The sequence below is a fragment of the Cupressus sempervirens genome, chromosome 2 (genome assembly GCF_028749045.1).
Source record: "Cupressus sempervirens isolate cs-2001-9-10 chromosome 2, ASM2874904v1, whole genome shotgun sequence".
Classification (NCBI taxonomy): domain Eukaryota; kingdom Viridiplantae; phylum Streptophyta; class Pinopsida; order Cupressales; family Cupressaceae; genus Cupressus; species Cupressus sempervirens.
Window position 1 is genome coordinate 748,428,443 of NC_143119.1, and position 27,844 is coordinate 748,456,286.

A 27,844-nucleotide genomic window follows, 5' to 3' on the forward strand; every position below is an offset into this window, starting at 1 on the left:
TAGATTTACAAAAACGATGTCTCTAAAAGAAATAATCGTGAACTAAAGAGGAAATCAAAACTACCTAATAAACAAAACACTAAGATGTCCATTGAAGATACATTATAATATTCTAATAGGCTGGTTTTCCTTAACATGTATAGACCTTTTAGTCTATTCACAAAGGAATAGGCAATACACATTTAAGAGGATTCAACACAAGAAGAGAAGCCCACATACAGAAGGGAAAAAGCATGATGACTAATCCTATCAATTCCCTTTCGCTTTAATCTTTTTGCAATAACTTTCCTTCATAATGTCCATTTCCATCTAGATCTTTCCTAATGGTTTCTACAATTCCATCTCCAAAATTCCAATCTCATCCACATTCACAGCCTACAGGTGATCTTTCCTTACAACCACAATGTACACATTCTGAAATGTTTGTTGTCTATTAAGTTCTAGTTATCACATCAAGAAAAAAAAATCTCTCTTCACTGAATGAAGTTTTGAGCAGTACATATTGGTTTGTAGCTTCAATGAACAATTCTCTAACTTTTCAGAGAGCCATTAAAAACAAAGTTGCATTTTGAAGCATAATCTTTTTATCTTCAACAAAAGTATCCCTTCTAATTGAAACGAAGGTTGCAATTGCCTCACTTTCCAGACTCCTCCCTAGGTGCCTCTATATTTGCTTGTACATGCATCCAAAAGAGAGGCAAAGTTTAAAATTTTGAAGGACATTAAAAGCTTCTTGGGATTTCATATCCTTCAAAGCCTATTTGGTTTATAGACTAATTTTGGGCCATCAAGACTCAAAGATAAAACTCCCCCAAGCTTTTTAGGACATGTGAATTAATCAATTGTAGCCCATATAACACAAACATCATTTTGCAACCATACTAATAGATAAATGACATGTAATGAAGAATGCCAACATCAACTTGTATCACTCGAAAGAGAGGTCACAAGTTCAAATCCCACTGGGAGTAAGGGTATGCATGCCTTGTTTGTAGTGCAATTAGATACCTCCCACAAGGAGTACGAGGTAGTCCCATACATTGTCACCATATATTAACCCATACACCTATGGCTGGTGTCGTGGACTATAAAACAAACTTTCCTTTCCTTTTCTCAAGTGATATTAAGCCATACTAATAGGCATGTAAACTATGACCATTTGCCTATGTGTTTATCCACTTTCTTGCTTATTTGCTTGAAACACTTTCAATTTTGAAGATGGATTCATCAATAGAAAATTTAAATGCAATATGATTTTTGTTGCTACTAAAAACTAGCCCTTCATTTTTCCAATCTTTAGCATGTATATCATTGAGCCTATAGTTCATAAAAAATGTGTAAAGAATTTTTTTTAAAGGGAGCACAAAAATGTGAATCTGTAGTCACGATTAATCACATAGGAGTTATTGAAGCTTCTAGTTAAGAAACTCAACTTATATTCATCTGTGTATCAAGTATTTATTACCATGAAATATATGACTTTACAGTGTACTCACACTTCCTCCAAGATCAACTGAATATATGTTGAGCAATCAATATGAATTGTTTCAACTTTTTATAATATAAATAAGTTCCCTAAGAGATAGGGCAGTGTTGGATTTCCTTTCTGAAACAAATGGCCCACATAGGGAAGCACACCAACCTCACATAAATCAAATCCTCTAGGGACATTCTTCTATCTACGTTCCCAGTGTCTTACGCCTTAGCTTGGAGAAATGGCCCTACAAGTGAATATATAATATCTTCAACCTATGCTACTCTAAGCAGGGAATACTTGGCATATGTTGAAGGAAATTTTTGAACTAATATAGCAGCCTACATTATGGCCCAAGATGAGTTTCTTTGTATTCATAATGTCAAATGAAGAGTCTTAACTAGAGATAGGCTCATGAAACATGACTTTTATGGCCAATTTTGATGTGCATTGAGGTTGGCCAATGAGGACACAATTATCCACTTGTTTTTCCAATGCCCATGGGTTGTCTCCTTATGTCAGTTTTTAACCTAAGTGTTTAATCTTCCATTGATCAGCATTCAATGTTTTAAATTGGTGATTAAATAATGTTTAAGGCATTTGCATAAGGGTCAAAACCACTCGTATGTAGTTTGGCATCACCCTTATGCTATGGAATGCTTGGAATGAGAGAAGCAAAATAGCAAGGATATCGGTTATTTTTGGAAGGTCAAAATTTATATGCCTAAATCTATCAAGGATACCATTTATCTACCTTAAATTATCACTCCAAATTGGGAGCATCTATTTGAATTACTCTCTCTGCAACCCAAGACTTCAACAATTAGTGTATTTTAGCCTTTAAAGATAAATCAGTTGGATAGGGCTTGCACAAATCTTTTGTGTATGATAAGTTCAACACTGGTGCTGCCATGAGGGTCAATTTGGGTCAGGCTAGCATGGTTGGAATTTCTATATATTCAAATAAATTGGCAGCCTTCTTTGCTGAAAAATGGGACATACAACCACTAGTTTTGAAAATATCATTGAAGTTGTTTATAAAATAATAAAATAGACTTTCAAAAGTCTGTGTTACAAATGATTTAGGAGCATCTTGGGTTCACTTGCAATCCTGCATGTTTGAGAGGGATTTTGGTTAATGGTTATGGAGCTTGGTAAATATTGGTTGCTCGGCATGGTCTGGAAATTTGGTGCCTGTTGAAAGTTGTGTAACTAATTTTCTATATTGAGCTAGAGGATGGAAATTTCAGAAATTGAAGAGAGCCTAGATTTATATCTACGGTTCAAAGGACGAGTTCTAATTCATTCGGAGCTAGGAGATATCGCAATTTTACTAAGACGTCGATTTTGGGAATTTAATTGTTGTAAGAGGCCAACTTTGGCATTTAATTTATGTATTTGTATTTAATTTGTGTTTTGGGCCGACCTATGGCTTAGATTGGTATAAGTAGGGGTTGTGGGGAAGTCTTTAGGCATGATCATTCAACTAGGAGAAGTAGAGGAGCTTGGAAGAGAGAATTTTTGAGAAGGGCTAGTAGCCAGGGTTTGGGATTGGATCTTGAGGGATCTTGCAAAACTATTACTTGCTTTGTATTTGGCCGTAATCGGGAAGGCCTTACAACCCAGAACATTGCATGTAATCAATTATATTTTATGAATATATTATTATGATTTGGTATCAGATCTTGCATAATTGCTCCTTGTCCTTGCATTGTTGCTTCTTGTTATTATCTTTCTGTTGCATGGTTGTATAGCTGGGGGCTAGGACATCTCCTTTAGGGATTCTCTTGACTTGCACTACGTTAGGTGGTATCAAAGCGAAGGTTGTTCCTGAGTGTGTGGATAGATCACCGAAGTTGAGGCAGTTTTCACCAGGACTTAGGTTGAAGAGGTAGATTTTGGTCGTGGATTTGTTGCTTAGGGTTTTCTAATAATTTGGAAGATGCCTCCAAAAAGATCAGAACCTAAGGAGATTGATGATGCTGTGGAAGAAATGCTCTTAGAGAAGATTAAAGAAGATTTCAGATTTGAAATAGAGGAGGTTAGGGCAGATTTTAGATCTCAGATAGCATTGATGAAGAGTGATATGATTGCTGAAATTGTGAGTGCTTTAGGTGGTGTACCTAGACATGTGGGTACTGAAGGCAGTTATGAGGAAGTTGCAGAGGTCTTTGAAGTTGCTAGATCTAGTGGTGAGGATAGAACTGATCATGTGGAGAGACCTATTGGAACTAGGGTTGGTCAGTTTGCTAGACCTGGATCTTAGTTGCAGCTAAAGCATAAGATGGAGATTTCTAATTTCTCAGGTACTTTGAATCCTGAAGACTTGATTGATTGGATTGGTGAATTGGAAGACTACTTTGAGCTTGAGGATATTGAGGATCCACTCAAAGTGAGGTTGGCACAAACAAAGTTGAAGGGACATGCTGCTCTTTGGTGGAAGGAACTACAAAGAGACAGAGAAGAGGAAGGTGAAATGAAGATCACTAGATGGAGGTTAATGGTGACTAAGTTGAAGGCTAAGTTCATTCCTACTAATTATGAACTAGAGTTGTTTAAAAGATTGCAGAATCTGAAGTAGAAAGATATGTCTGTGAAGGATTATATAGAGGAGTTCTACAAGTTGACTATTCGATCTAGTCATAGAGAATTGTCAAAAGAGAAGGTAGCTCGGTACATTAATGGTTTGAGATTCAATATTCAAGATGAGGTTGGTATGCTAAATATTTCTTCATTTGAGGATGCTTATCAGTATGCTTTGAAAACAGAGGAGAAGCTAAAGAGGAAGAATAGCATGGTTTTCGAGGGAAGGAGAGCAAGATTGTTTAGCACAAGCTAAACCAAAAGCAGAAGGTGAACAAAATCCTGTTGAACAGAAAAGAAGGGCAGGTGGAGGTGGATTCAGAGGTAATTGTTTCAAGTGTGGTCAAGAAGGGCATAGATCCTTTGAATGTCCAATTGGTAGGACAGTTGATGTTGTGAATGAGGTTGAAGCCCAGGAGAGTCAGCCTGAGCAAGGAGAGAGTTTGTTGGCTCGACAAGTATTGGTTGGTGAGAGGACATTGGATTCTTGTCAGAGGACTAGTTTGTTCAAAACTCATTGTAAGTCTAGTGGTAAAGTCTGCAAAGTGATTGTGGATGGTGGTAGTACTAATAACCTTGTTGCTAAAGAGATGTTTCAAAAACTTGGTTTGAAGAGAATGAGGCATCCTTATCCTTATAGGATTGGCTGGTTGTAGGGTGAGCATGCTTTGGAAGTGAGGGAGCAATGCCTTGTTGATTTCCAAATTGGGCAATATAAGGATCAAGTGTTGTGTGATATTGTGGATATGAACAATTGTCATGTGTTGCTTGGTAGACCTTGGCAATATGATTGCAGGGTTGTGCATGATTGTGTCAAGAATGTGTTTACAATTGAAAAAGGTGGTAGGAAGTTTTCCCTGTTTCCTTTGCAGAATGAAGACCTTAGTAGGAGGAACCTAAGTATTGGCAGTCAAGTTGAATTGGCAAATTCTAAGAAAGTTGGGGATCAACATGGAAATCTAACCTGTGGAACACCTGTGGTGGATGTGCAGAAGAAAAACAAGGGAAAGAGTGTACAAGTTAAAGAATCAGAGGATGTGTATGTAAAGAACTAGTTTGGGATTTATGTGTTGAATCCCAGAAGATGTTCTTCCAATTACTAGAACATCTTTTCGAACCTGGGGTGTCTGATGCAAGAGCATCTTGGGTTCGCTTGCAATCCTACATGTTTGAGAGGGATTTTGGTTAATGGTTATGGAGCTTGGTGAATATTGGTTGCTCGGCATGCTCTGGGAGCTCGGCATGGTCTGGAAATTTGGTGCCTGTTTCAAATCGTGTAACTAATTTTTTATAATGAGTTACAGGATGAAAATTTGAAAAATTGAAAAGAGCCTAGATTTCTATCTACGGTTCAAAGAACGAGTTCTAATTAATCCAGAGCTAGGAGATATCACAATTTTACTAAGACATCGATTTTGGGAATTTAATTTTTGTAGGAGGCCAACTTTGGCATTTAATTTATGTATTTGTATTTAATTTGTGTTTTAGGCTGACCTATGGCTTAGATTGGTATAAGTAGGGGTTGTGAGGAAGTCTTTAGGCATGATCATTCAGCAAGGAGAAGTAGAGGAGCTTGGAAGAGAGAATTTTTGAGAAGGGCTAGTAGCCAGGGTTTGGGATTGGATCTTGAGGGATCTTGCAGAACTATTACTTGCTTTGTATTTGGCTGTAACCGGGAAGGCCTTACAACCTGGCACATTGCATGTAATCAGTTATATTTTATGAATATATTATTATGATTTGGTATCAGATCTTGCATTATTGCTCCTTGTCCTTGCATTGTTGCTTCTTGTTATTATCTTTCTGCTGCATAGTTGTATAGTTGGGGGCTAGGACATCTCCTTTGAGGATTCTCCTGCCTTGCACTGCGTCAACAAACTCCAAACTGAATCTAATCTAAAGGTGATCATCAGCTTCTTATCCAGTCCTAAGGGATTTCATAGTAAAAGTGGCTACAAGAGGGTTCAAAATATTAAAGCTTGCAAGTCAAGCTCCAGGAGGCTCAATTCAACAATATCCCTCGACAACATAATAAAGTAGCTAATAGGCTGGCCAGTTAGGTTCTTGAGAATTACAATCTTATTTGTTATCATTTTCCCTCTCAGTAGTGGTAGACCAAGCTTCAAGAGGATTTGAGAAAGACTCTAGGTTCTGACTTTTTCTAATGAATTTTAATATATATTATATTTCACATCCTTGGAAACATATTTCATGAGCATTGTATTAGAAATTTCCTTGCAAATTAAGAAGATAATAGTTGCTGGTGTCATTGAAGCAATTCAATATCATTATTTATCAGCTAGTACACCAACTGTTTGTAAAAATGCCAGTTGGCTGTAGATATCCATTTCTCATGCTTAGATCATATATATGCACTGAATATTGTCAAAATTAGTAGCACACTCATGTTAGGACATTGTGTAGTCCATTTGGAGTCTTCTGGCACAAGATTCTCATTGATGCAAATTGAAGAAAGAGTCATTTAAAGCCAGCTAAAATACTATATCAGTCATAAGTCCCTTGCATGTGAATTGTTTGATGAAATTCCTTGAGCTTTCATCAACATTTTTGAGAGCAGATTTGAGAAGGGTCATTATAGGGTTTCATGGAATATGATTAATACAGCATACAGAAGACATGGGTATCCTCATGAAGCAGTCACACTCTTTCACCAGGTGCAAGGAATGGGTTTCCAACCTGATCAGTTCACATTTGCCAGTGTAATTAACATTGTATTTCCATGAGAGCTGGAAAACATAAAGTGGCCAAATACGTGGGAGCGAGGAGAAAAGTCCCATCCAGACTGCCTTGGCAAAGAAGCACCAGGTAACTAATTAATCCCACTTGAAGCTATCTTAACAAAGAATCACCAGGTAACTAACAGTGAACCTCCATGAGGACAAGAAATCATAAACTGACCAGATAAAAGGAGACATTGTTTAATTTTGAATTATAGCATCTCCATGTAAAACACAAAAACATAACCAGTCAAATAGTTAACTAAAGCTTTGTTTGGGTTTAGATTTGTACCACTGCATCAAAGAATCAAATAAAAGCCAACGCATATTATGTTTTAACTAGTAAATATTTGTCGTTAAGATTTGTTTCCATAAATGAAAAGTCAAACATAACAAATCAGAAATATTAAAGTTGAAGAATTCCTTTCAATCCTTGGCTATGCTTCTCTGATGCATGTGCTCCGTTTTGTGCTTAAGCAATGTCACTGATCTACTCAAGTCTCAAACCTAAATCTTGGGCACTAATTTTCTTTACCTAAACAATGGCATTCTGTGCTCTTCTTTTTGTTGTTGTTTGTTGCATTAATTGGTTTTAGGGAATACATAACATAAAGATTTGGTTAAGAAGTCAACCTTTCCATTTATGATTTTACTGAAATACAAGAAAAATGTTCTTATGTTGTTGATTGTTTAAAAAGCTTAAGATACAGGGAAGAAATTTTAGGACATTCCCTTTAATTTTGAAGACAACAAGATGCTATTGATCAAAACGTTAGCATTTCCTGCCATCCAAAAATAAATACAGTAAGAATACATCGAACATATCCCCACAAAAAAAATGTTCTCACTTCTTCAACACTAGACATGAAGAACATTCTTTTAGTAAATATGATATTAAGTCTCTTGTCCTTTGAAAACTAAGCCCAATCTTAACTGCTCCTCAACTTCCCCCAACACGCACACTGCTCCGTTAACTTTGAAACAGTGAAACACCGGGACTTGCACCCCTCCCAAAACCTCGAAGTAGCCATCCATGAGATGTCCCCACACCGAGTACTTGGAGTACTCAAGTACCCCCACGCTGCAACTGGGATGGGTTTCATTTTCGTCAGCACTGGCAGGCTTAACTCTAGAGAAAAAGGTAGCATTGTTGCATACATTAGGTAAAGCATTTGATTATTGCAAAAAGATAAAGTTGCTAGGGCATTCTGTTTTGATTGGTCACTGCTATGGAATTGATAATCTTGGGAATCTGTAGTTAAATCACAAAGATACTGACAAGAATTGGTCTGCATTTTTGTCGGCTGCTGACCTTGTGACAACCTTGAAATATAAGATGGAAGCAACATTAAGACGTGCTTTGGCGCTAAAAGTGGCTAAGGTGATGGAGATAGAAATGATATTTACACATGACTCCTTGTCAGTTCTTCCACAATACTCATGGTTGCACAATGAGATTACTGAGAGAGCCTTACAACATGGAGTTGTGGGTGGGGGCAAATTTTTTGAGCTACCTGTTAAAGGTACAGGCAGTCCAAATGAACTTGAATATTATGAAGTAGAAAAAATATGCAGTATGATAAATTTCAATGTAGACGATACCATGGGATTTGTACCAATTCCAGTTCGGGATAATTTGACAAATATACTTTCTTTTATAGAGAAACATGGAGAGAAAGCACTGGAATTCAGGCAAAGATTCAAGCAGTTAGAAGAACACCTGGAAGAGTTGAAGAAAAAAACAAGGAAGATGCTTAAATTGAGGCGTCTTACTTTTGACAAAGGTCCGTCTAGGGATGAATGTTTATCTGCATGCACCAGGCTGTTAAGAAATGCACAGGAACTCACTCAATACACTGAAGGACTTTCAATATGTTTATCACAGAAGCATCAACTGCCAGAGCCTAGTTCCAAATGTCCATTGTATCTAAAATAGGATTTTAGCATTTCTGAGCTTTAACAAATGAAGGGACCAGGAATCTAATCTAGACTTTCAGTGTTTAATCATATGATTGCATTATTTGTTTATTTATTCTTGCTAGAAATGTAAAGTTGTGTAGCTCAATGGAATCCAATTTTTTGGCAAATTAAAGGCCTCCATTTGTGAAATAATATTTTGAGTTATATGGCTGAAAGGATAAATTGATCTGTCTTGCTTCAAAGTACTAGACACACTATAAATCTCAAGTGATGTTCATGCTCATTCTTTGTTTTCACTGTGGTTGATTTGAAATGATGGATGCTTCCTATAACCTTATGATTGCTGGAACTCTAATCTAATAATAATGCACCTATTCAAATTTAATTCTGACTGAAAGTGCTTGATAAAGGAAAGTCGTGAAGGATTTTTGTTATAGTGTCAACATATTGCAGTTGTTCTATTCTATATTGAATCAGTCTAAAGTGGCACTGTGGTAAAGAAATAAAAGCAACAGGGTCCGGAAAATACTCATCCAAAATTGGATGTACTAATTGTAATGAATTAGAGAAATCATAGAGTACACCACACATACAATATATTTCCCTTCCAGAATTACTATTTACACCAGGATTAGTCTCAGTTAAGCCTTCTTCTTCATTTCCAGCTTCTTAAATGTTAAACTTCTAATCCACTACAGTCCTATCCATATCAAACTTCCCATCTTTACTGGGAAAAAATTACAGAATATGTTGTTTCTCTGTTGGTACTAGGTATAAAGTTCTTGAAAGGAACCAAAAAATACAGAGTTAAAAGATCAATTGACTTCATGGAAAGAAAGGACTATTAATATGGTCAAGATCATAAATGGTGCCTTCACAGAAATATCAAATACATCTTCAGTGGCAACAATTTTTTTAAATTATTCAGAGATAACAATGATCAAATGTGGGCATGCATTGACAAGTTGAGATTGAATAAATATTTAGAGGCAGCATTTGAAGTCTGAAGACATGGATGTAACATATTAAATCCTCTTATTCATTGAAAGAAAGGTCAAGAGCATAAATGGTGCCTGCACAGAAATATCAAATACATCTGTGGTAGCAATAAAAAGTTTTCAAAGTATTCAAAGAGATAACGATCAAATCTGGACATGCGTTGACAGGTTGAGAATGAATAAATATTTAGAGGCAGGATTTCAAGTCTGAAGACAGGGATGTAATATGCTGAATCCTCTTATTCATTAAAAGAGCTTGAATTATTTTTATCTAGGCTATGATTTCAATCTGAGACTTGGGAGGACACTCACAGTCAAACTATGTAAAATCACAGTTTGGAAATACTGTTCATTTGTGCCATAAGTTCATGTGTGTGTGTGTGTTCACGGTGTGTATAGAGTGCAGTCAGCATGTGTGTATCTAGAGAAGATTGTACAAGTGTGTATTGTGAGCAGCTTGTGAATGTGAGAGTTGTGAGGGTGCTTTTGTTTTGTGGTCTGCAAAACTAATTTCAGTTCAATAGAATATGGGTGGAGATTGGCGAAGGAAAAGAGACCATCCAAACAGTGCAGAAGATCTCTAGACAGGAGGATCATGGTGGTCTAGTAGAAGTATCAACCTTCAATGGCTAGTCAACCCACCTTTTTGTGTTTCAAGAGACAGCGGCAAGGGAAGTGCAAAACTTCCTTCTCTTATGAATCTCTCTGTGCAAACAAATTGTGAGACAATTTGTAGCTGCTCAACTTCAATTACTGTGACTACATTTCTAATATCGGTCCATGATATGTGGAAGCTTTTACAAACTGATTTACAAACTCCTCTGTTTTTAAAGAAGCAATGCAATAACTCCAGCTGGCTTACTTTCCTTGTTAGGCCTTGTAAAACTGAAAAGCCTGGATCTAGAGTGATGCAGACAGATTCATGGGGTACTGGTGCATCTAAAAGGACTCCCCAATTCGGAGTTGTTCAATATTGGATGGTTATTAAATTAGAGAAGATGCTAAGATGTTCTAGAGTTTTGCCCTTAAATCCTTGGTGAATAGCATCTAGCACCCAGCTAAACAAGATGCATACCCTATTAAGGATGTGTTTTATTTTGCTTCTTTCCATAGACTCTTGTACTTGCACAATCACTGATGAGCACAGCCTTATGGAGTTTTAGAAGTCCATAATATTAGATCCTCTCCATTCCATAGTAAAATGGGTCCCTAATGTTCACTTCTGCAATTGGACTAGCGTTACTTGTATTCAACAAGCAATAGGGTACAACCACTTGAGCTGCAAGATATGCAATTAAAAGATTCCATCTCCCGTTCAATTGGTAATCTCTCATTCCTTGTGCAACTTGGTCTCTGGACAACAAAAATTTTGTAGGCTCAATTCTGCAGGAAATGTGCAGACTTCAAAGCTTAAAAAGGTTCTTCATCTTTATGTTACTAGCTGACAATTGATTGACTAGAATAATTCCTTCAGATTTGAGTCTTCTTACAAATCTCTAGTTCTTTTCTCTCGGCTCCAATAGCATTTCTGGTAACATCCCTCTGTCTATAGGAAATCTCTCCAACCTAGAAATATTGTGTATTGGAGATACTGCCCTTGAAGGTCACATTCCACCTAAATTGGGAATGTTGTCTCGATTGGTCTCCTTTACTCTGTTTGACAACTGCTTAACAGACCCTATTCCCTCCCTACAAAGCTCTCTAGTCTTGAGTTTCTATATCTACAGGGCAATCAACTGAAAGGTACCATCCTAGACACTATTGCCAGATGCACCCAACTTAGTAGCCATGATTTTTCTTTCAATCATCTCAGTGGAGCAGTACCATTAGATTTTAGTTGGCTTTTAGTTCTTCAAATGCTAAGTCCTTTATTTAATCAACTCGTCAGTGTGAGTGCTGTCACAATCCCCATTCTTCCAGCCCTCCAGAATTGTACAAGTCAACATCAAATATGGATTGATTACAATCATTTGACTAGATACTTGCCAAAGCAGCTCCCTAAAAATCTTACTCTCTTGGGACTAGATAGTAATAAGATAACAGGAAGTATACCTACACTTATTGCCAATATAACCAATATGAGGGACCTTAATTTTTCTTCTAATCTCCTTACGTACCACAATCTCATCCTCTTTAAGAAACCTTGAATAAGTTGCAAAGACTCTTGTTGGACAACAATGTGATAGAAGGAAACCTACCCAATGAGATTGGTGAACTAAAAATCCTTGTGAAGCTATCTATGAGTCATTATTTGCTTTCTGGAGAGATCACTGGGAGAATTGGTTTCCTTCAACAGTTGACACAAGTTGTGCTCAACCAAAACCAATTCTCCAGGAGTATCCCTACAAGTCACAGGAAATGCTACAAATTGAAATTGTTGGACCTCTCTAACAATCAATTCAGTGCACACATCCCCCATGAAGTGGCTAGTCTTGGTAATTTGCAGATATTTCAATTTGTCCAAAAACTCCTTCCAAGGACCTCTCCCTTGAGAAATCAGAAAGATGATTAATGTTCAAGCCATTGACATTTCAGCTAAGAGATCAGAAGGTTGAATTCCTGCCACTCTGGGAAGCTATGAACAACTTGAATATCTAAATCTTTCATCAAATGAATTGGAAGGCCCAATACCATATTCTCTCAGTGAGTTAAATAGTCTTGTGAGCATAGATTTTTCTTCCAATAAACCGTTAGGTTTGATCCCCACCTCTATGGAGCTCCTCAAATGCTTGAGGTCATGCATTTGTATTTCAATAATTTGAGCAGAGAGATCCTCAAACATGGCACATTTTATACTTTGACAGCTGCATCAATTAGGGGAAATGTGGGTCTGTGTGGGGAATGGATCCAGTTACCTCCATGCTCTATTTTGAATGCTCCACCAAAATACCCCAGTAATAGAATTAGAATAATAGAACCAGTGGCTGGAGTCATTACCTTCCTATTAGTTTGTTTAATGATCTTGGGACTAATTTATAGGAAGCGCAAGATCAAGTCTAATATTTAAAGGAAATGTAGAGAAACATTTTCTTTCCAATGTTAAATCATTGACCTTCATTGAGATATTAAACATACAATTGATGTGATCTATGGATTAGAGTATCTCTATCATGACTATTTTTAGAAAGTCGTTCACTGCAATATAAAACCAAGCAACATTGTTATGGAAGAGGACCAGACAGCACACTTTGCAGATTTTTGGCATTTCCAGAATAGTCTATGGTTTAAACAACAGTACTTGTGACTCACAAAGTAGTTCCACTCTAAATCTGAAAGGATCTGTGGGCTACATTGCACCAGGTATTGCATTTGGCTATGTAATTGCAATAATAGATAAATTTATCTACATTTCATATTTTAATTTCATTCATTTCATCTAATGAGATTCACTCTTTTACTTTTTATTCTGCATAGTATGGAATTGGTGGGAATGTGTCCACAAAGGGTGATATTAAGCTCTTGGAGATGGTAGCTGGAAAGAGTCCAACTAATGATATTTGTTTGTAGGAGGACTGAACCTCCACAAATGGATAAGCATGCATTTTCACAACAAATTGACAGAGATTGTCGACAAAGAAGAAAGAGATCATAAAATTGATAAAGCATTGTTTGCACCTTACATGAAGGATTTATGGGCTCTATAGGGTTCAACATATTGCCACAATTTTGACATTGATTAGACCCTATGCATCCTCGTCTCTGCATGAGCTATCATGGCAAGTCTCAATGAAAAACCTGTCTGCTAGAAAGTGATGGCCTGTAACTACTAAGATCATAATACTTATCATGACAAATTTGTTGGTAAGTGAAAAATTATGTTATCTACTCAAGTTATTTTTTCCTCTGTTTCTTACCATATTACATAATCTAAATATTCTATAGTATTTCTAATCATATTACACAATCTACCAAGAAAATGATCCATTCATGGAGTAAAGCCGCACATATAAAACTCCAGGATGAGAAGTGGCTTTGGGCAGATAATCAATAGCCCAATGCACAACAACCACTGGGAACCCAAATTTCACATTATCTCCTGGGTCATAATATCCTCCACTTAAGTCCACCTACCCCCATAACAAACATTATTTAGCTTTACCCATCTATGAAGACCATCATTCTGTCACAGATAAGTGAACAAATAAATAAATAAGAAATGAAGAGAATAGATCATACATTTTGATCAGTTCCATCAGCAAGGGCAAAATCTCCTCTCCATGTCATCCTCTAATTTGGAGAGAGTTTGACAGATCTCTGACCTTCAAGAAAGAGAATGGATTTAGTGAGAGAATCTATCTAATTATGCAATGAAGATGCAAATCTATCATTCTAGTTAACCACTCTTACTCTCACAGCCATTACCAAATACAAGCCCCTAAGCTCAAAACTAGTAGAGCTACTTTCTCACTCATTCTCGCTCCTACTAAAGACTACCAAATAAGAACATGATTCGTATCTGCTTAACTCACCAACGAGTGAATTTATGCGACTGCAAACCGATCAATTGAGGGATGATGCCACATTTTATTGTTCTATGCAGAAAACAATTTTTCATGTTTCGTATTGAAAACTAAAATTCATACCTAATGAACTACACACGGTTTGTAGTTTTCAGAATACTAAATCCACATACATTGATCAATTTAATAAACAATGATGGAATGATGAAAGATAATTATTTTAAAATCATAGCAGGGGAAAAAATAAAGAAAACCAAATTACCTCTGCTGAAGCCATTATCACTGGACTCAAATGTACTTTGAACGATGGTTTATTTGCACTCCGGAGATCTGATTGTTCAATAATTTTTGTGGGGATATTTTGAAAAAGATACCAGAACGACCTAATTAGGAAAAATATGAAAGGACACTCCCCTATTTATTACTTTCAAAAAGATTGCGAACTTTGCAGTAGGTGAGATTTCGTGATATACAAGTTACAGATCTAGTCAACCATGGTGTATGCATGCAGATCACGAAATAAATAGACAAGAAAAACTTCCTTACCTGAGATGCTCAAGGAAGTGATTTTATTCCAGAGTAACGAGAATCGCCCAAAAATCGCGTGAATCGACGATTCAGCAATCAAATTCATGGATGACGATTTTTTTGGAGTCGAAAATCGCCATCGCCGATTTCATTGGGTGAATCACCTGAATCGCCCAAATCGGCAATTCATCCAAAAAATCGCCCAAATCGCCTGATAAAATCACCAAGAAATCCCTTGCAGCCAGTACAGTATGGACTTGTAAAATTAAAAAAAATCACTTGTTTTTTTAAATTTTTTTTTGACCTATTCTTTTTGTTATAACCCTAAAGGGCCTTCTATTTGTTTAACATGAGTGGAAGAGAGGAAAAGTGAGAGAGAAGAAGAGAAAAGAAAAGCCATAGGTTTCTAACCGGCAAGAAGGAAGAGCACAAAAGAGATCAGCAATCCATTTGAAGAGCCCATCAATTGCATTGGGAGCATTAAGGAGCCAATCTCAGCACTCTTCAACTCATTTGCAAGAGGTAAGTGCTCATTTTTTTTTTGCATATTCGTGTATTATGCATTTTTTGTTAAATTTTTTTAATTTTCAAGATTTTTAGTTTAGATCTTGAATGTTCTTTATTTTTACTAAGTTGCAAACTAGGGTTTGTTGTTTTGCAGCTTTTATTAGCTTCAAACTTTGATATTTTATATTAAAAAAATTATTGCAGCAGCCTTTGCTTTCATTTTTCGCAAATTCGCAATAGGTAGAAAAGACGAATGTTGGAAATATAATTCAGAGTTTCCTGGAAGAACCAAATATCAAACAAAATGTATTTTTTGTAAAGAAAAAATAACTTCTGGGGGTATTTATAGATTGAAATACCACATTGCTGCTATACCTGGACACGATGTTACAATTTGCACTCACCAAACTCCTGAGGCAAAACGCACTTGCTTAATGGCATTAGAAAAAATTGAAAAAGACAAAGCCAATAGGAAAATGCAACTTGAAGGGTTAAGGGGTATTGGATCCCATGTTCCTGCATCCGCAGCCACATCCACATCTACATCTACATTAGCTTTTGAATCCGTAGGTTGTGTTGGAGAGGGTTCTTCTAGGCCTCATTTTTATTCTAGTTCTTCTGCTCGTGCTAGTGCTAGTGCTAGTCAGTCACATATTGAGACAGAGTCCCACACCAACCTATTTCACCCTAGAGTGTGGAAAAACAGAATGGATAGTTACTTTGTGCCCCACACTACTCCTGGTTCCCAACCACGCTTGAGGGCATGGATTTGAACAAGGAGATTCATGATGCTGCAAGAAAGGAGATATGCAAATTTTGGTACTTTTGCAACATTCCATTTATTGCAGCCAAGTAATTGATTCTTTTTTCTTTTTTTCCTTTAAAGTTAAAATTAAAAGTAAAAGTAAAACTTTAATTATATCTACTTGTTTTATAATTTGAGTCTTTGACATCTAAATTTTTATTTGTGACAGGGCTCCTTATTGGTAGAACATGATAGATACGGTTGCTATTTGTGGCCCGAGGTTTAAAGCCCCAACTGAGGTTGAGTTGAGCGGATACCTCTTGGATGAGATGGTAGAGGACATGAGGGCTGAGCTTGAGGAGAACCGAAAGGAGTGGATTGCAAAGGGTTGCACCATCGTGACTGATGTTTGGACAGATAGGAGGAATAGAACACCCCTCAATTTTCTTGTATCCTGTGGAGGTGATTGATCATTCTACTTTCTTACATACATAATTGTAAATTTTGATTTGTTGATGATCCATTTAATATTCTAATTCGTTGTTTTGCTACTTGTAGGATATACCATGTTCATCAAATCCATCGATGCTTCCGCACATGTAAAAAATGCCACACACTTATGTGAGGCTATTGAGGAAGTCATATCAGAGGTGGGAGAACAAAATGTGATCCAAGTGGTGATGGATAATACAGCAAGTTATGTTGCTTCAGGTAAACTTTTAACTTTTCAAATTTTGAAAATAAATTTATTTGAATTTTGAAATTTGAATTTTTAATTGACTTAAAATTGTTGTAGGTAAACTTTTGATGGAGAGGCACCCCACCATATTTTGGTCCCCTTGTGCAGCACACTGCATTGACCTCATGTTGGAGGAAATTGACAAATTTGAGTTTGTCAAGTCATGTGTGGAAAGGGCAAAAAACATATGCAAATTCATTTATAATCATTCATTTTTCATTAGCGCAATGAGGAAGTACACAGAAGGCAAGGAGTTAGCTCGCCCAAGTATCACGAGGTTTGCCTCGAATTTCATCACCCTGCAGTCCTTGTTGACATCAAGGGATGAATTGAGGAGCATGTTTGTTGGGCGGAACTGAATTTCCTCTTCCTATGCTACGACCACTGCAGGGATAGATGTGGCAAATTGCATATTTGATGAGGATGGTTTTTGGAAACCTGCTAGAGAAATCCTAAAGGTAAATTTATTGCATTTTAACATTTAGTATTTTACTTTTACTTTAAGTTATATTATTTTATATTTAAGTTTTGACTCAAATTTTTTGTTTTACTTTATATGTAGGTCACTGAGCCCCTTGTAGCTTTGTTACGAACTGCTGATGGGGAGAAGCCCTCTATGGGCTACATTTATGAGGGCATGAATAGGACCAAGGAGGCCATCAGAGCCCAATATGCAGGAGTGCAGGAGAGGTATGGCCCTATTTGGGACATCATCGATAGGAGATGGCAGAATCAGCTCCATCGACCCATCCATGCAACAGCTTACTTTCTGAATCCGGCATTTCATTTCCGTCTTGAGTTCAAGGCGAATGCGGAGGTTCTCACTGGCTTATACACAGTGATTCAGAGGTTGAGTAGCGATGAAGATAGCGCTACTGCGATTGTTGAGCTAGATCAGTTCAACAATAAAGAGGGGCCACTTTTCTCTAGCAGGATGGCCATAAATGCCCAGACAACACTACAGCCAGGTAAAAATTAAATAATATATTCAATGTTCATGAATCTAGATTCTAAACTTAAAGTAGATTATGTAATTTTAGAGTTAACTTGTAATTTGTAAATGAGACTAATTGTTTCTATTTTCCCTTATTGTAGATAGATGGTGGCAAATGTTTGGAGCCACAACCCCAAAATTTCAAACAATTGTCATCTGTATTCTGAGTCAGCCAAGCAGCACTTCTGGATGTAAGCGCAATTGGTCCATGTTTGAGCACATCCATTCGAAGAGGAGAAATAGGTTGACAGTGCAGAAGTTGAATGATATTGTTTTTGTTCATTACAACCTCCGTCTTAGGATCAGACAGATTTTGGGCACTGACTCCTCTCCGATCATTCTGGAGGAGATTGATTCAGAATCAGAGTGGTTCACAGAGGTGTGGATCCAGTCTTCACCGAGGAAGACCAAGCGTGGGTTGACCAGATGGATATAGAGGCTGAGGCAACTAGAGCACGTTCTTCAGGCATTGGTAGACGCACACGTGCATGCACAATCACAGGCCCTAGCGACATTCGTGAGCCTATCTTACATGCAGGAGATATGGCTTGGCAGTCCTCTAGGACCTACATTAGACGCCTTGCTACTAGGCAGACTGGATACTCAGAGGCTGAGGTTGAGGCTGCAGCCGAACTTCAGGATGATGTTGAGGATGATGATGATGACTATGAGTCTGAGGCTTGAGCTAGAGCCTTGTTTTTATATTTTGTTTGCAGATATTGATACTGAACTATTGATAGACATATGTTTCGAACTTTCATGGATCTTCATCTTAGATTCTTACATACATTTATGATTTGATGTCTTATGGATCATCTTACATACATTCTATGATTTAAATCATTATGATCATTTGATTTCTATTTACTTCAGCTAGCCTACAATTTACATTTTAGATAACATAGTTATGTATGTGATGGATTTTATGTTCCATGTTTATGTATGTTAAGTTTTAACTTCTATTTGATGATGTTATAGTGTGTTTAAGTTATATTCAATAAAGGGTGCATGAAATAAGTTTTAAATTGTAAAAATCTTTAAATTTAAAGGGTTTTTCCAAATTTGCCAATTCATCACCGATTCATTGCCGATTCACGATTCGATTCGACCTTGCCGATTCTGATCCGATTCCGATTCTTGTTACTTTGTTTTATTCTTAAGACTTCATGCGCCACAGCTTCTCCAAACCACTATAACAACACCCCATAGCAATGAATGTAAATATGATTTAGTAATCTTATTCTTCAGATTTTTTAATTACTAGTTTTGTACTTATTTATAGCTTAAAAAATGGCATATGTAATCTTACACATGCAAGTACCAACTCTAGTCTGAAAATCTCAACCGTACATATAGAAATTATCAAACAGGAAAACTATTTGCTTTCCTCACTTAGGAAAGATTTAATCAACCTCTAAATTATAAATTACACCATCAAAATCAACACACAAAGCCCAAAAACCCAATATCCAAGCGTAGTTCTTCTTCACCTTGTAACGAAAGTGTTAAAAAATTCAAAATGACCCATGACTGGGCATTTATGTAAAATTTTCAACAAACAAAAGCACGGGAATTTTGCAATCCTACCTAAGAGAACCACACAATATTTCACAAACATATGTGAATGGATAGATACCTATCTGTTGGTAGATGTGTGGAAAATAAATATTTGGTCTGTCATCATTTCCATACTCGGCACTTTCAGAACTTTCTTAGAATCATAGAAAATTGTACAGTCTAGTGATCTCTGCATCATAATTGACACAATTAATATTCATTCCTTGCTGTTACAATATATAGAATTCAATTTGATTTTTATGGAACACAGTTATGGGCATGCATCAAGTCATGGCTCTAAGGGAACCACCACTAAATGGAAATCTCTCTTCCTGGGAAAAAAATGGAAGTCTTTTGCAGGGCCAAATAATCTGTCATAATTATTTTTTAAAGCTCAGCTATGAAATAGAGCATTTTATTATAAAGATGTGTATGTAAAATAGAGCTGAAATTCTATGTTAATGTGATATTTATAAATCATATTCTAATGTTCGTCACTTCTATTAATTTTTCTTCTTTCTCTGTAATTTTGTTAAGATTACAACTAATAGAATTAAGACAAAGACTTGATATAATTTCTGTGCAGAAAATGTAGGAGGAAAGTAAATATTGTATAAATAAGAAGATTGGGGAGACATATTTCTCTAGAACAAAAAAGAAAAGAACATAATGACTTTTAAAAATAGAAGTCAGAGATGACTTCAGGAGATTACCTAAGTATAGTTCAGGTCACCAAATTCACAACAAGAGAAACAATCATAGCTAGCAGAAGCATACTTCCTCAACATATCCCAAATCACAGGAAAATGAATTGAGTAATAGGTATAACTGCCTTCTTTCTTGGGCATGTTTGTGATAGCACATAAACCAATTTAGTGCTGGAATGCAGTGTATCTACTCATCAAAATGCATAGGGCAGAGATGTATTACTTATATTTGGATATTTTATAGAGAGAAGATCTAATGTTATGATAAAGAAGAAGTTGTGAAATTACTCAGTGAGACTCTCTTTTGTTCCATTAAGCAATAAAGAGTAGACAAGCTCTAGCTAAAAGTGTGAAAAGAAAAAAAGAAAAAAAGGAAAAAAGATACCTTCTTTAGGCAGACACATTCTCTTGTGCACAGATTTGCTTCCCCCTTCACTAAGGTAAAAGAAATTGACATCCATCCATGATTTGAATTGTGAAGAGTGGAAAAGAAAAAAGACTGTGAAAGGAAAAAGAAAGGTTATCCCTATCCATGTTATCGCACTACAACATAGAAGGGGGTTGAAATTTGAAAACAAGGGTGTCGAGAGCCACAACACCAAATGTTCTTTCCTTGATAGGTATTTGTTCAGGCTTAAAATCTCGAGTGCCTTGCTACTAAATTCATTAAACAATAATAATCAGATTGAATATTTTTTGAAAAAGCAACCATAGGATGGGAGTTTCAATTTGCACAAAAACTAGTCACAACATCATTCCTTCACATATTAATACTATTTGAAAAGAAAATGAATGACTACAGAGTCAGAAAACAGGAAGAGACACAAAGATGATAACCAAAAAAATATTTCAAATGCAAACATCCAAACAGTTGAACAAATTGATAGAAGAGGATATTTAACAGTTTATTCCTGAACAATGGCAACATTATAAAACTCAGTGAAAAGTAATAAAAAATAAAATAAATAGTCTTTCTACAAAAACATATGGACAGCATTAAGGATGAATTCAAGAAGATAATTTTCAAAAGTCATTGCAAAATGACTTGTACACATAACAAACTTCAAGAATGGTATGTTTACACTTGGGTTTCAATAAGAATGTAAAGAGGATGCATCTTGAGTAACAATAGCAATCACAAACCTTGGGGATTTTTGAGATCCTTCTGATTTTAATGCTCTCTAGAAAAGTCTTCATGCCTCCAGCAACATCTCCAATTCTGGGTCCTTTGGATCAAAATATGATTCTTGCTCCTGAGCATATGTTTCAGGTGACATATAAGTATTCTCTCCCAAAGGTTCTGCTTTGAACAAGTTGAAGAGAAAGTTGCCTCACCATAACAGTTCCCTTCCCCGTAATTATTTCCTGATTTCCTTCTCTTCTTCTTTCCTCTTTGCTTCCCTTTGTTTTCTTCAGGCTTTGAGTTATTTTCTAATGCATTGAGGCCATCATTACTGCGCTCTTTATCACCTAAAGGTTTCTGTTTGGTTGTACTAACAGAAACAAGATTTTCTCATAGAACATACAAGGAAAGAGCGCAAGTTGCCTCCAGAGCCAGAACTTTCCTAGATTCCTGCAACATCCATAAACCTGGTTTGTGTTAGTTACACCATTTGAATCTTTTCAATAACAACTTTCTGGAAAATCAATTCCACTTTCTCCTTCAAATCACCAACACTAGCACAATTTTGGAAAGCCTTTTCACTCAATTCCACATAGCACCAAGCCTCTCATTGAATTTCATATTACTCTTTTCCCTGTGGGTATGGAATATTTTATTTTCAAATTGGCTATTCTTTTCAAAAGTAATTACCAACTTAAAATAAATCAAATTAATTTCATTCAATTTGTTTTATTTCAAACACAATTAGCACACCTTTATCATTATATATATAATTATAATTTTCACAGAAAGATTTTGCTGGATAATATTCCCAAATTAGCTACTCATTTACAAAGTATTTACCAATTTATTTTAAAACCACAATAAAAAATTTTAATTGCATTTAAAATTTTCACGAATTTACTGATGACAAAAAATAGGAAATTACAATGAGATTATATTGGTAATTCAAAATGTTGTGAATTTGTTCATATTCATATATTTTATAGAAGAGTGCAGAAATTTGTAGCCTACCATCCATGTGACTACAATATAGAGAAAAGAAAGCAATTTACTAAAAGCCATCTTGCACAACGAAAAAAAGAAATTTCATGTCTTAAAGCTCAGCACTGAAGAATGTCGTAGAGTTCTACAGGCTTACAATAGGTGGCTAAGCTTTCTTCAGCAACATATTTCTCTTTAAGTAACAGAAAAATTGGCGATTCCTGAAAAAAGTATTACAGAATTATATTGACTTGTTTCTTCAGTTCTACAGTTTGCAATATATAATTTATAATGAATAACCTGCATAAGAATTGAAAACCTTAGCAAAAGTATTGGTCATAGATGTAGAATCACATTCATATGGTTGCCAGCTTGATGAATCCACCATAGCAGTAAGGTCAAATTTAAGATAAGGCATATTTATAGCTTACTGGAAAGCGAAAAGCAAAAACATAATCATCTAATATACAAAGTTAGAATGTTGCAGGCATCCACTTGCCTTAACAATTTCATAACAAGATTTGATGGTCATTATCATCTATACATGTTGTCTGGTCACTTTGGATCATGTGACATACAGATTGAGAATGCCAGCTTCTATTTTTATTGCAATTATAATTTTAGTTATATTTTGTTTGGCATCCTATGATATAAGATTTATTACTTGTATTTAACTTTTTATAGGGCCTAAACTTCTAAGAACCCTTTTGCACTCTATTTATTTACACGTTAAGAGCCTGTAAGTTGGAAGCATTAGCAATTTTTTGTCCAGTGCATTGCAGCCACCAGAACCACTTGTAGTATGTATTTAAGCACCTTCTAATGTACTGATTCATTTTTTGTTCAAACTATACAGACGATGGGCTGAGTCTTCTCATACGTAAATGATTTTTATTTAGTTCTACGATGTGTTGGATACAATGCTTAAAAAAAACTAAATATTCAGTTCATCTTATCTACATTCAATGTTCAGTTGTGTTAAATAAACATTACCTGCAACCCTTGTTGATTGAAGTCCTCCTGCTTCTATGATTTTCATGTACCTACAATCATATAGCACTAAAGCCTACAGTTACATAAAACACAAAAAATAGATATATCTCCACATCTATTAAAGCCTAGAGTTACAAATTTGTGGGTTTTGATACTGATTCGAGTTGTCCCATCTGTTCTGTAAGAGCATCCATGTTTGCCTCTTTTTCAAACAATTTTAATCATTATGTGGTTTTTCATCTTGGTCCATAAGATTATCACTCATCTCAGAGTCAACTTCTTCTATATCCCCTGAATCTAGGCTCTTTGTGAAAAATTGCTCCCAGAAGTCGACATCATCCATACCTGATAAAATAGTAATACCATCAAATTCAATATCTACATTACCCTCTGACCAAAATTTCTCTGCATCAATAGCTATATTCAGAGCTATTTGCTCGGCATTAACATCTTTGTTGTCTGCTTGATAGCCATGTACTCTTTAGTCAGAAGACTGCCATTGTGATTAACAGTTGATTGGTTTTACATTTGAGGTAAATCAGGTTGAGAGGTAGGAAAATAAATTCTTGCACATGAAACAATTGGTTCTGTCAAGATAAAAAAATGACTAAATATTAGGCAGCCATGAAGATGCAAACATTTAGGCAACCCTTAGGATACAACTATATCAATAGCTATATTCAGAGCTATTTGCTCGGGATTAACATCTTTGTTGTCTGCTTGATAGCCATGTACTCTTTAGTCAGAAGACTGCCATTATGATTGACAATTGATTGATTTTATATTTGAGGTATATCAGGTTGAGAGGTAGGAAAATAAATTCTTCCACATGAAACAATTGGTTCTGTCAAGATAAAAAAAATGACTGAATATTTGGCAACCCTTAGGATACAACTATCTCTGGCGAACCAAGCAATGCAGTGTTGATAGTACTATGAATGCACGAACATTAGAGATGTCTGGTGAAACACAAAGATTATAAAATTTTGATGTTGCATGCATCTCAGTGAAAGTTGCGCCAGATTGTTTACTTTGGGATTTCTCATCTCCAGTCTCAATTGCTTTGCCAGCAAGAAATTCATTTTCCATTCCATTTGATGATGATTCCAATTTGCTAGATGGGTCAATGTTAAAAATTTGCATGAACATGGATTTGGAATCACTTAAAGAGGAATGGTACTTTACAATCTAGCCATGTGGAGGTGCATGCTATCCATCCTATGAGTTTACCTCTCACTTAAGGAAACTAGCTTTTCTTGTTCCCTGCTGCAATTTAGATATTATTTTCATTCTGATGGATAAGTTGTGTCAGACATCCAGGATTTTGCATAGTCGTAATGATATCTAAATCTTCCCTCCTTCTCATCCCATTTCCTCTCAAGATTTCTCATTACTGATTCCCTGATTTGAGACGAATAGGAAGATTACGAATAGCAACATAACTTTTTAAATACCGAGAACAAAACTATTAATGACTCTAGCCAGCTAATAGTTTTTAACAAGAATGATCTCTGGATTCAATTGCTTAGAATCATACAAGTGATATAAGAAATTATTCTCAGATATTTAACTCATAAACATGGAAGGATTTGGGAAAATAAACTTTAGAAATCCGACTGAGAAGCTTAGAGGACTTGTGGGATTAAAACATGAGGGTTACCCACCTGGTTTACGAAGAATTTCTTGCAAGAAAGTTTCTTATTAAGAATGTACAGAATCATGTATCTATTTTAAAATCTCAAGAATTAGAAAAGGAACTTTATGATTCTTCATCAAGTTCCCTGACAACAGAAAAGAGGCTTGCTATTTTGGATAAAATCTTTGCAGGATATCATGGTGCCAGGTGAAATGTTCAGGATGATCTTGTCATTACAGATAATACTAAAGATGTGAAGGTGGATCTCAGTAGCCTTGGTAAGGTAGTTAGAGGTGTTATAATTCAACGTGCTATGGAGCGCAATCAACTACGTTTGAGTCTTGCAAATAGTGAGCTTAGTTATCAACAACAGAGCTTGCATGACAATAAGGATGAAAAACTGGCAAAGATAAGAGGAGTTTGTCCACTTGTTTTATATCCTAATTCAGAATGCAACATATTTATCTAATTTAGAATCTTCTAGGAGGGATAGAAAGGAAGAAGAAGCAGCATTTTCTAAGAAGCTAGAAGTAAAGAGTCGGGGCCTCCGAGAAGAAAAGGTCCTTTTATGTGGCCAAATCATACATCTTAGCAAGAAAACGCACAGAAACTTATAGACTTTATTCTTGTGCACTTGAGAAAACATACAAAGGCGACATATCTGTTCCAGCATCAAATTATAAAATAATTTCTTTAACGTACATGATACATGCAAATGGCAGTTAATATGAAAAAATGTTTTGAATAAAAAATTGGAGCCCATATTGATCAATAGAATTATTGAAGTCACCACAATTAGAAAGGCCCCAAGAAAAAGTTGAGGTTGGTGTTCTGTACTAAACTAAATTTGAATAAGAATTGCTAATTTTATGGCTCTCAAATGAGTTTCGCCTTGGCATGCACCCAAACACTTCCAATTCCCAACAAAAACTGACAACATGAGGACCAATTCTCTGGCCCAAATAGAAAAAACTAATACACAGGAAGAAACTCTTAAAGAATCCATGTCTATCAATAAAAAACTTTCTTCCCTTGGAAACGTTATATTTTCATTAGCAACCAAAATCATCCATATTCCTTACGGAGCTATAGGATTGTATGAGAGGAGGTTCAAATGCATCAATTTTTGTGCAAATTAGTCTCAGTGAATGAGACTCAGGAGAAACTCTAAGCTCATTGAACTTTGAGCCATAGAACTAGGTCTTCCAAAGAAGCAACTTGATTCTAATCAACTTTTGAAGTACAGACGAATATTCAGAAAGGCCAAACAACAAGTAAGAATGAAGTTTGACATTAAAATGTACAAAACATGAAAGCTAATCTCAATGGGAGGGAGCAATTATGTAGAGAGCTTCACGATGTGATAAAGGAACTAGAAGCATAGCTTGAAACCATGCATAAAGATAACCAAGAATAGTTAGAAAAAGAAAACATGTAATCATTTGAAAAGATAAACGAAAGAGAACAGTTTTGCATACATCTCAAAGATAATGTAAAATAACTTCGAGGGCAATTGGATTCCAAGAGAAAATAACAAATGTTGTCACAAAATTTGTTAGATAAACCACCAATGGTCCTTCAATTAGTGTTCTGAGAAGCATCCTTGAAAATTCTACTTTTAGAAAAAGAAAACATGTAATCATTTGAAAAGATAAACGAAAGAGAACAGTTTTGCATACATCTCAAAGATAATGTAAAATAACTTCGAGGGCAATTGGATTCCAAGAGAAAATAACAAATGTTGTCTCAAAAGTTGTTAGATAAACCACCAATGGTCCTTCAATTAGTGTTCTTGAGAAGCATCCTTGAAAATTCTACTTTTAGAATGGATGAAAATAATAAGTTAGCTCCATTAACAAAGAATAAAACGGAATCATATTACAAAAAGAATGTGATAACAGTAGCATGTAACTAATTAATAATTAGGAAGAAGAAATTAACTAAGGGAAAAGGATCAGCAATTGGAGAAATAAATGATTGTCCATCAATTAGAGGGTGAGGGAAAAATGATTGAATACATTCCTTTTAGAATATATCCCACTCTATCAAATCCTTTAACATGAAGTAAATCTAAGTGACTCTTAAGGGCAATTCAGTTGTAGAAAATTACCCAAAAGAGGGAATTAATAACAAAGATCGACTTTTATAACTCCTCTAGAAGAAATATGTCAAGCTTCAGGCCCAATATTTTCAAATTTGAATGAGAATGGAGAATGAAGAATAGGAATGGAAAACTGCAATTCAATCTTGTTTATCCTTTGTTTGGTTATGCAAGCTTAAATTGGAATAGGGTTAACTTGCAATCGGCGCCATTGAAAAATCACTAAAATATTTGAAAATATTTATGAAGATGCAATCAGCGCCATTGGAAAATCGTTGAAATATTTGAAAATATTGAAAACAGAGTTCCAGCGCTCACCCCAAGTCAAAGCGGATTTGAAAATTTAATCAAATTTGAGAAAGTTAAAATGAATTCAAGAATAGCAATTCTAATTACAGGTATTTTTTGGAATGGACAAAAGCTCATTTTGGGGCTAAAATGAGAATACGTTTTCCTATTCCATATTCCTATTCCACGCACCAAACAAAGAATACAAATCATATTCTAATTTCCTATTCCTATTCCGGTTGTATTCCAGCAACCAAACGGGCCCTAAGATAGTTTGTAAGTCATATATATTATTTTTTATATAATATGAAAGGAAATGTAAAATATGAAAAAAATATAAACAAAGTCAAATTGGAAGGTCACTTGAGAACAATCATTGAAATTGTGCCCATTTAATATCCATGACACTAAATGTGAATAGTAGAGTAGGGGATCCTAACTAGTTGATCATATTTGAAAGCTCACCATGGAAAAGATTCATACAAATTTACTACATTTAATTTTCTTTGACCAAAAACATATATAATTATGAAACTAGTACTAAATAAAAAATCGGATTCATTATAAAGAAAAGCATTTTATAGGAAAACAACGTGGGAATTTATAGTAAATTTAAGATTTTAAAAGAGGACTACAAGCCATAGATAACTATTTACAATAGGGATCATCCAAATTCTTAATTAGCAAATATTGACTAAGAATATATTAGGAATGCTTCATGGCATTATAGAGTGCTTTAAGAGAACTCTTATAGAAAAATCCTAAAGAT

The 27,844-nt window shown here is 35.5% G+C and overlaps 2 protein-coding genes and 1 pseudogene across 12 annotated transcripts in view; 1 reads left to right on the plus strand and 2 right to left on the minus strand.

Moving 5' to 3' along the window:
- Positions 1-21,750, minus strand: part of LOC149575582 (endoglucanase 1-like) — a 42,690-nt gene extending 20,940 nt beyond the window's left edge. Inside the window, exons 1-3 of one of the 7 annotated variants that reach the window (XR_016360185.1) lie at positions 21,286-21,558; positions 21,094-21,203; positions 13,890-13,972 (exon numbers count right to left, since the gene is read on the minus strand). Coding sequence is in view for 5 of the 7 variants with exons in the window: in XM_089815348.1 (XP_089671474.1) it covers positions 13,619-13,780; positions 13,890-13,937 (210 nt within the window). In the remaining 2 variants the exon portion in view is untranslated. Of the gene's footprint in view, positions 1-13,277; positions 13,781-13,889; positions 13,973-14,435; positions 14,504-14,719; positions 14,971-20,366; positions 20,450-21,093 lie in introns of those variants that run through there. The other 6 variants (XM_089815344.1, XM_089815346.1, XM_089815348.1 and 3 more) reach the window with 6 other exon arrangements.
- The window catches only part of LOC149575583 (uncharacterized), a 48,805-nt gene that overhangs the window by 1,587 nt on the left and 19,374 nt on the right, over positions 1-27,844 (plus strand). Inside the window, exons 1-5 of one of the 5 annotated variants that reach the window (XR_016360182.1) lie at positions 15,241-16,060; positions 16,183-16,415; positions 16,512-16,664; positions 16,750-17,150; positions 17,255-17,391. Coding sequence is in view for 2 of the 5 variants with exons in the window: in XM_089815341.1 (XP_089671467.1) it covers positions 17,309-17,660; positions 17,788-18,122 (687 nt within the window). In the remaining 3 variants the exon portion in view is untranslated. Of the gene's footprint in view, positions 1-8,131; positions 8,938-15,240; positions 16,061-16,182; positions 16,416-16,511; positions 16,665-16,749; positions 17,151-17,254; positions 17,661-17,787; positions 18,559-27,844 lie in introns of those variants that run through there. The other 4 variants (XR_016360183.1, XR_016360184.1, XM_089815341.1 and 1 more) reach the window with 4 other exon arrangements.
- Positions 23,182-26,373, minus strand: LOC149575584 (heat stress transcription factor A-1-like; annotated as a pseudogene).